The sequence below is a fragment of the Malus sylvestris genome, chromosome 12 (assembly GCF_916048215.2).
Source record: "Malus sylvestris chromosome 12, drMalSylv7.2, whole genome shotgun sequence".
Classification (NCBI taxonomy): domain Eukaryota; kingdom Viridiplantae; phylum Streptophyta; class Magnoliopsida; order Rosales; family Rosaceae; genus Malus; species Malus sylvestris.
This window is the reverse complement of record NC_062271.1, coordinates 2,305,265-2,314,950: the sequence shown is the minus strand read 5'-3', so window position 1 is coordinate 2,314,950 and position 9,686 is coordinate 2,305,265. Positions and strand designations below refer to the sequence as shown.

At 40.4% G+C, this 9,686-nt stretch overlaps 3 protein-coding genes across 3 annotated transcripts; 1 reads left to right on the top strand and 2 right to left on the bottom strand.

The window, feature by feature from the left end:
* Nucleotides 1-1,294: 1,294 nt before the first annotated feature.
* LOC126593238 (uncharacterized) lies at nt 1,295-2,148 on the bottom strand. Its single transcript, XM_050259235.1, has one exon. It carries the CDS (start codon nt 2,025-2,027, stop codon nt 1,596-1,598), a length of 432 nt encoding a protein of 143 aa, XP_050115192.1. The 5' UTR covers nt 2,028-2,148; the 3' UTR covers nt 1,295-1,595.
* Nucleotides 2,149-4,571: 2,423 nt separating this feature from the next.
* Nucleotides 4,572-5,694, bottom strand: LOC126593232 (uncharacterized). The gene has a single exon (XM_050259229.1). The coding sequence runs from the start codon at nt 5,554-5,556 to the stop codon at nt 4,789-4,791; it is 768 nt and encodes a 255-aa protein (XP_050115186.1). The 5' UTR covers nt 5,557-5,694; the 3' UTR covers nt 4,572-4,788.
* Nucleotides 5,695-5,804: 110 nt separating this feature from the next.
* LOC126593231 (CAAX prenyl protease 2-like) lies at nt 5,805-9,561 on the top strand. The gene is made up of 9 exons (XM_050259227.1): nt 5,805-6,139; nt 6,413-6,472; nt 6,657-6,869; nt 7,093-7,204; nt 7,715-7,734; nt 7,863-7,914; nt 8,105-8,167; nt 8,361-8,438; nt 9,149-9,561. Exons 1-9 carry the CDS (start codon nt 5,936-5,938, stop codon nt 9,280-9,282), a joined length of 936 nt encoding a protein of 311 aa, XP_050115184.1. The 5' UTR covers nt 5,805-5,935; the 3' UTR covers nt 9,283-9,561.
* Nucleotides 9,562-9,686: the final 125 nt, after the last annotated feature.

Here is a 9,686-nt window from a genome sequence, read left to right as displayed (position 1 = left end):
TATTTTCTTTTGTTTTCTTTACTTTGCCAATTTATTTAATTGTTTTTAATTAAATTCGTTTTTAATATTTTAGGTCATAAAATCAACATTTTCCAAACTTTGTTTTAAATAGTTAATTAAGAATTAGTTTAAATACAAATTATTCAGTCAATCCCTGCGGAAAACGACCTTACTTGAGCTGCTATACTACGATAATCTTGTACTCTTGCAAGTATTTTTAAGTGTTTTTATCCCTACTTTTACAGGTGGTAAAAATCCCTATCAAGAAATTGGCGCCGTTGTTGGGGATTGTTTCAAATAATTTTGGATAATCATATTCTTAGTTAATTATTTTTGTATATATCTTTTTATTTACTTGATTTTATTTTTGTTTTTGTATGTTGTGGTTTGTTAATTTTGAGAGCAATTCAATGATGGAGCCACCACCAGGACCACCTTTATGGGTTTCTTTCGAAAAACAAGGTTTCTATGGATTTAAACCTACAGTTTGTGCCCTTTGTTGTTCAAACACCCATGAAATTTTGCAATGCCCTGATAGGAAATATTTTCCAGACTATATGAAGGAGCATATTAATATGAGGAACGACTCACTTTGGCGTTGGAACGACACTTTTGATTACTACGCTCCAAATTTGAAAAAAACATCTTAGTTTTAGATGGGCAGGTACTCAACAGCCTTTTGAGCAGCCTAATGTGCCACAATGTTTAGAGGAATGCGACATAATTCGACCATCCCAATTTGTGGAGAGCAATAACATGCTGGGAGATATTGAAATTAAAGATCCACTTGTCAGTGACCCATGCCCAATGGAGGAAACAACCCCTGATGATGCTGAAATTTCTCAAGAATTCGTTCCTACTCAAGTCCATACACCACACATACCATATCAAGATGCTGAAAAGCAATCAACTAAGCTGCAAGTGTGCTTTGAAATTGACGGATTGGATGGGAACGTTCACACCAATTCAGAATCTGGGAAATCACATGGCCAGCTCTTGGACACTACACTTTTGCATATAGGGCAGGCTACTGATTTAAATGTTTTTGCTGTTGGAACAGACAACACAGCTTCACAGCCCATCAAACTTAAGGAAATTCATGAGTTCTGCAAGCAGGCTACATTCTACAATGGGAAGAAGAAAAAGGTTCGTAGCAGCCTAATTCTTCGTCAAGAAATTCGGCCAATGCAGAAATTATGGGTATTAAATACAAGGTTTAAGTTAGTTTAGTGGAGACGCAAGCCCTTATGGGAAGAGCCCTATTTGATTATAAAAAGTCATTCATACAGAAGGGTGGACATCAAGGCTTCAACCATTGAATTCAAATGCATAATTGATTACCATCAAGTCACTCCGTACATACGGTTGCCCTATGATGCTACTAAAAAGTGGTTGATTCTGAAAGAACAAGTGACATGATCGCAAATCTTATTAAAATCCGTAAATCTCATCTTTTTTATGTGATAGAAGACTAATTGGTATTTTCACCCTCTTTTAGTTGACAGAGAGGATATAATTAATTAGTAGAGATTTACAAGTAAAAGTCGTAAATCTTTTCTCCTTTTTCTTCAGTTGGACTTTTGGGAGACCAGCACTCATCTCCCATAAACAAAGCGATACCTTCCTTCTAGTGGCTCAGGCCCCACATCCAAATGAGCTTCAGTTTTCCTAATCGGATTGCACATTTGTTTCATTTCCTTTTGGTGAAGCCCAAAAGCCTCCAGGAATGGCAACCCTAGAAGCTGCCCCAAGGGCACAGCCTGTGGGATCATTACAACATTGCCAGTCCGCTCCGACGACGACAGTGCCTTCGAAACCATGGGGATGGCACGGGAGATGTCAGTGACCGGCAGTAGGCAATTGGCAAGCAATGCATTTCCGGTCTCTGTGAAATAGCTCTTCCAGTAGTACTGTGTTTGAGGAATGCTGTCAACCGAATCGAGATCAATCTCGAAGAGATCGTCTTCGTCTTCCATGTCCGGTCCGGCACGTTGCGCAGAAGCGGAACCTCCAACGAGAGAAGCCATGATTGTGGGTTGTTTTAAGTTTCATAGACATGCTATATATTCTACTTATATATGTGCACATTTCAGGTGTTTGGTGGTGAGGTTGGAGTTCAGGTGGGAAGTAGAACGCGCTTCAACAAATTTACAACGACAATAAAAGAATGTGGAGGTTGGCCTTCCAAAGTCAAATCCCACCTATGCGTGACGCATAAGGTAAGTCCTAGAGACTATCATTATATTGTTGAATAAACGAGTCCAGACTCCTGATGTATTTAGGTGGATTCTCAAAATACTGGTACAGATATCCATATTATAGTCCCAATTGGCAAGGAAAAAGAAAATTGTACTCACTACCAACTCAAATACAAATGATCTTCCAAATTCTAACGCACAATATGACATGTACACACACATGCCACATCATACGATACAAAACTATTCCATTTTCCACAACAAAATACCGAAGTAAAGAATCCGATTTCATCACGCAATACGGTATATAAAGTCAACATCTTTGTAAGTGGATGAGCAGTTAATAATTTAATAAAAGAAAGATGGAAGCTAATTTGAATCTAGAAAAGCAAACAATCCAGTGTCGAAAAGGAACCGTTGATTCAATATCTACCAAAACCACCAAAGTTTGAGCAGTAGTCCTAACTACCTCAATTGAACACAAGATATTGCACACTAAGGACCAATGTTTTAAAAGACGCCCCTCTACCTCAACTAAACACAAGATATTGCACACTTAGGGCCTCAACTAAACATAAGACATTGCACACTTAGGACCAATGTTTTAAAAGACGCTCCTCTACCTCAACTAAACACAAGATATTGCACACTTAGGACCAATGTTTTAAAAGATGCGCCCCGAGGCGAGTCTAGATGGCTTTGGAGGTGGGGCAGGAGTGATAACACCTCTACCCAGTGGAAGTGGGCGAAAACTCGCCGAGGCGTGGCCTAGGCGGATGAGGCGCGCCAAAAGGCGGTTGGCGGGCGTTCCCAGATCCATCCGTGACCCAAATCGAAGTCGAATGCTCTGCTTTAAGGCTCTGCCATCTGGGTTTAGGGTTGCAAGGTGTGCAGCGTCTTCACGAGGAAGACGACAGCGAAGAAGAAGAGGGATTTTTTTTTTAAAGACTTGTTTCAAAACGACATCGTTTCGGTCAAATCTTTATTTCTTTTTTTAAATGAGTTGGCCCAAAACGATGTCGTTTTGTCAAGTCTGTTTTTATTTTATTTTTAAAACCCCAAGAGTCCCCTGTTTCCTCTATTTTTCTCACTTGTTTCCTCTGTTTTTCTTAGCAGTCCTTTATTATTTAAGGTCCCGTAAGGCTTCGCCTCATGCCTCACACCTAGGCCGGGCTATCCATCGGACGCCTCACCCACTCCTCATGCTTTTAATACATTGCTTAGGACACACTACTTTTAAACCTTTAAGCTAGTTAACAACCAAAAGCAATAGCTCTCCAAAGTCTTAACAATGCGACAAAACCAATCTACGGAGTTTGGATACCAATCACCTAATAAGTGTCATAACGTCTATTGCTATCTAGCTCTAAGGGCTCGTTTAGTGCGTTATCCATTCCAATCCAGTCCAATCCTAGACAAAAAACGAGGCCTGAACATTGAGCATATAAACCAGAGCCACATTTTCTATCTTTAAGGATAAATTCATCACGTTCATCCTTTTAAGCTAAAATTGTAGAAGCGATGCAAATACCATAAGCAGATCCCCCTATTTCCTTCTACACAGAAGAACAGTATGTTCACTATTTTCAGTAATTTTTCTCCTCCCATCTTTCAAATTTCTTAGTTTCAGCTATAAGGTTTCTCTTCACCTACCGCACATTCCGATAAATCTATAGCGACTACAAGACATTTTAAACAGATAAAACTACGTCAAAGTTTCCAAAAACCTAACCAAAAAGAAATGTAAAAATGTAAGAAACTAATGATCCTTCATTTTATGACTCGGCCACAGCCCCTAGCCAAAATCTACAGATTTACAGTAATTAATGGGAAGACCCACTACAACTTCCTATTTCGCAAAGTTTAAGATCATCATATAGATGAATTACCCAATCCTATGGACTACAGCTTTGTTAGCCTAAATCAGCAAAACTAAAATCATTTGAAGCTTTCACTTTTGCACCTAACCAGTTAAAATGAGCCCTAGATGACTATTTCCAAACACCAAGAACACGGTGCTTTCTTTTACCATTTGATGCAGGTGGCCTTGTGTGTCCAGTCTGCGCATGGCCAACCATCGCAGTGTGAACTTGACCATCGTCTCAATCTCATGCTTCATAGTGAACCCCAGATACAAACCTTTTAAGTCCCTATTTTGTTTCAACATTTAGTCAAGCACATGTTATGCTACAAAGTGGCTTGATGACAGAGCAACCGATATATCTTAGCTTATCTACGTAGGGAGTACATGAGCAGAATGAATCACTTAATTCATGAACTTATAGGAGAATAAAATCAAAACAACAACAGCAACAATGCAATGTAATTGAGACGATACATGACGAAAAATCCATTTCGAACAAGTAACACTCATGAGGTAAAACATTTTTCCATGTATTCCTGACCGAAAATGATAAATTCATTTCGTCGTGATATCTCCATTTTCTACATATCCCAACATACATTCATGATATTTCCAATTCACAACACCACACTCACCTAATCACAGCTAAAGAGATGTTTTAACCCATTCACTATTAGCCAACCAACAAAAATTTGCAATGCCCAAATTGTTTGACACCAATTTCCACTAAAATATCACAAGAAGCGAAAACAGAGTGTAAATCAAGAAACAAGCATACGCTATTAAGCCGCGATGCTCATCGCCTCCGTCAGCAAGCGCAACCATGAGCCCTGTGCAAACCCTAGTAGCCCACAATACGAAGACGGCAGCCACGGCGATCCTGAAGGTGCCGCCTTGGGGGACGAAGAGCGAGGCAGCCGATAAGATCACCACGGGCAGCATACAATACCCCACCACGGACGTACATCTGTGCAGGTCGAGATTGCCGTTACGCCCGGCGAGCATGTTGAAGACGATGTACAGGAAGATTGATGAAACAACGATCCACCCGAGTATGACACCGAACTGAATTTTTCCGGCGAGGAGTTGGAAGAGGCAGAGTGACATGTAGAGGAGGATAGGCCCGGAGAGGTCCGAGTCCTTGTGGACCGCCGGGTTGGACCGGAACGGGTTGAGGATGGACTTAGTTTTTCTCCAGATTTGGTCAGGGTGGATACCAAGCTCGTCAAGGAGGGGCTCCTCGTCCTCGAAAGAGGCGGAGCCGCCGGGGACGGAGGAGGATCCGATCGGGCCTCCGAAGAGGGAGGACGACGACGACGAGGCGGCGGCGGAACCGATGTCGAAGGACATGAAAGGGATGGAGGAGGTTGAGGTGCGCGGGGGCTGAAACGGCGCCGTTGCGACGCGTCGTTGCTGGATGTTGTTGGCTCCGACGGCGCTAGGGTTGCCGCCGGAGGGGAATACCACAGGGGGGACGGCGAAATCCTTGGTCATTGTCCGATCGGGAGAGCTCGGGTGGCGGATTTGGGGAATTCGGGGGCGAGATCGATTAGGGTTTGCAGAAATTGGGGGATCGAGAGAGGGAGAGGAAGAGGAAGGAGTGTGTGTGGGAGTATTCCAGCGACATGGGGAGATTAGTTAAACACAGAAAGCGGTTGTATTTTGGAGGGGAAGTAAGGGCTTTTCCGTCTTTTCATAGTTGAGGCGATGAGCTTTGCCGTCCGGTATTGGCTAGGTGACGTTCTTATGATGGTTAAATTACAGTTTTGCCCCTCTGTTATCCAAGTCAAAATAAAAACCCAGAAAAAACCATCGAAATTCAATACCAACGACCGCTACAGTGAGCCGGTAATCTCCGTCTCTCAACTGAAAAATGGACGACGGCGGCGTTTCGAAAGCAGTGGCAGTGGTGGCCTGCGCTGCCATGGCGCTGTTCTACGTAGCCATTCTCTACGCCCCGACTCTGATCCTCCGTCTCCCTCCTCCTCCTTCCTTCAAGAACTTCATGATCCGACGGTTCTTATGTGCGGCCATTTCATCCGTCGTCTCCGTCGTCGTCTCCTCCCTCCTACTCCCTGTAAGTTCTCTTTAACTTCCCAGTTTCGATTGACCCAGTACAGATCTTCAGCTTCTTTGATTATCGCTTTGAACAATGTCAGCTCTGTAACTAAGCAGAAAATTTAGCATATTAGGAAATTTGACTGTTTTAGTATGATATGAAGTAGATGAAATTACTGTTCAAGGAAGAAAATAGATTAAATTGCTGTTACTGGGTAATGCTTAAATGTTGAACAATTGAAATTTTGTTATTTTTTTATCTCCCTTTGTTAACATTGTTGAATAATGCCAGATGAAAAGCAGGGAGGTATCATCTCTGTTAAGTGTATACGGAATCCGAACGGACCATATTGTGAGTATATTATGCTAAGATACAATCTTGATATTGTTGGGTTCCTTTTTTGTTTTTGGTAAATCCCTCCTAGTGATTACCTAAAAGAAACAGCCGTTTTTCGCTATGTATCGTGTGTAGATTGGAAAACGGTGAATGCTTGCTAAAATTGGCATGCTGAATCACGATTTTATGTGTGAAACAGTGGCAAGCCATGGTCTTTCCTCTGTCTTTGACTGCTCTCATGTATGCTGGATCCTTGGTCCTTAAGGTGCTAATGCTAGTGAATTCATTGAGGGAAGATATGAATTATGGTGGAGGCTTTTCGTTCGAATATATCAAAAATGTCTCACAAGAGGCTGTTGCCTGCACGCGCTCAATGGCTTCCAATGTCTTGGTTTGGCGTAATTATATTGTGGTAAGTTTCCTTGTAATTTTGGTGCTGAATTAAATTATTCTTTTTTTATGTAAACCCTATAATGAATATATTTCACGTTAACTTTTCCTTGTTCGCAATTGGAATCTTCGCGTGATGAAGATATAGATTGAGTGTCCTACTTTTATCAATATGTATCTTTGGCTTCAGTTGGTTTAAATAGTATTTTTTGTTGCGTCAATTCATTGGCAGTATTTTTCAACAGGCTCCTATTACCGAAGAGTTGGTGTTTAGAGCATGTATGATCCCATTACTTCTCTGCGGAGGATTCCAAAAATCCACAGTCATCTTTCTCTGCCCCATTTTCTTTAGTTTGGGTAAGTTAAGCAAATGTCATATTAGATGTCTGTCATGACCATTAATCTGGTTATTTACTAAGAACCTGGTGATTGTGTATTAATAGTTGATGGCCTTGCTGACTGGCAACTTCTACATTTGCAATGCTGTTAAATAGCAAAGTATCGTGCTCACTGTTTGTGTCTGTGGTTACTGGTAATTCATGCTTGTGTATATGTTAAAATATGATTTAACCATATCTTATATATTCTCCGTTTTCAATCCCAGAAACCCTTGATGATTGACCCTCAACGTAAAACTACAAAATTTTGTCTTCTGGTTACTTTTACTCTCAGAAATTCCAAATTTGTTAGTGCAGCAAAATCCCTTCGATATATTCTTTTGTGTGGCCAATATTTTTTTTGCCTGCTCTACATAAGTACTCGCTATGACATTTCATTTGAAAATAGTATAGTTTTCTTTTGTAGGTCACATTTGTTGACTGAACTGGGAGAAAATTTAATCTTATTGTGCAAGGTTAATTTTTGCAGCACATTTAAATCATCTAATGAACTCCGCCTATGTTTTACATGGCCGGTCCCAAGCCCGGATAAAGGAGGAGGGGGAGGGCGTCAGGTAGTCGACAGCCGGCACTCCATGATCACGTCGAATCCTTATGAAAATTTAAATCATCTAATGGAGGTCTACAGCAGGCAAAACTATAACTTGATGAAAGCCTTCATGGTTATAGGTATGCTCAACTTTTCTCTCCTTGCATGGGGAGGACAGAGAGATTCAACCTAGAGAATCAGTAGCGCTAGGCTGTTGCATCATGGAATCCCTCCCCCTTTTCTTTAGGACACTCAATCTGCGGTATTTTTATCTGTAAAAATGTACAATTGTCAACATGATAATCAATTAATTGAATGTGCGTTTGACAGGTCTCCAGCTTGGCTATACCGTCGTCTTTGGCTCATATGCATCTTTTCTCTTCATTCAAACTGGTAGGTGATAACACCTTTCTGTATAATTGTTATTGTGTCTCTTGTCCTTCACAGTAGGCTTTTGTGTTACATTGATTATAATATAGTACTTAATGAGGTATGCAGTGTGCATATGGGGAGCTTTTTCATTTCCTTTTCTTTCCATGAGATACTTTTGTATGTTGTTGATACGAGTCATATTTATTCGATGCAGGACATTTTCTTGCTCCTCTAGTTGCTCACGCATTCTGCAACTTTATGGGATTGCCTATGCTAGTTTCACGAGGGAAAGGTATGAGAGTACGGTTTCCTAGCAACCAAATGAGTACCTATTTACCAAAAAAGATAAAAACTACATACCTGAGAAATAATAGAATGTAGTTTTAGAAAGTAACCTGCTTGCGATTTATCAATATCATAGATGTTGATCATACTTCAGAAACTTCTGCAATGTGTTATTAGCAATTCTAAAACCATTCTATATGTACTATTGTTTTTCTTCGTTTTACCATCATGAAATTATCTCATGAAACTTGGGTATCTGCACTGCACGTAAAGAATGAAGAGCGAATTTTCCATTGTTTAATCTTTTACTTAGCTGCACGAAAATCATGTGTGTAAAAGGAGATGGGGAAGACACCCAAGCGATTGTAAAGAACAAGAATAAAATGAGCCATTCAGATGAAAAGAAGAAATAGGAAAGTTGCAACTATATTTTGGGGCATGGAGTCCTGATCACTGTAGAACGTCTTTCAGTTTTACTTCACCTAGTAGCAAACTTAGTTACATTCAGATGAAAAGAAGAAATAGGAAAGTAGCAAACTTAAGCCAAATATTCTTCTTGTGAATAACCAGAACGTCTTTCAGTACGAAGTGAAAATGTATCACTTAAAAGACCTCCAAAATTCTAATGCTGTGTTGTCTCCTTCCGGCGGTGTGTTTTTTACTTTGTTGTGTTAGTTACATTCCTGGATCTCATCTTTATACTCGTTATTTTCCCAGGGTTAATAGCCGTGGCGTCTGTAGCTGGAATTATGGGTTTCCTGTGCTTACTTTTTCCAATGACGCACCCAGATTTGTATAATGATAGGACAGATAATTGCAGATGTTGGCAAGGATATTGTTCTGGAAACTAAGCCTCTCAAATCTTCGGAAGAAATAGGTTTGTTCAATTCTAACTCCTTTTCTAGCATTATTTGGCGTCACATTACATTGCTTCTTCAGCTAAAAGGAAATATAGAAAACAGCAGAGGATTTTTAGTTTTCTATTTGTATATTCTTCCTCCTTTATTATTCTGCTGAGTTCTTGAACACAAATGTGGTGAATTACATTGAAATTGTACTCCCTTTTTTCGCCTACTCTCGAACAAAATTATGAACTTTTTAATGTACTACAAAGAGGAATTTGAAGCTTATTGTGAGTTGTGCTAACCCCAGTCGCTTTTGGGCGCTTGATTCTATCAGTCATCGGTGAGAGTGGGACCCACAGTTGGGTCCTATAAACATCAATGGCTGTGATAGGTTTATCCGTCCACTACTG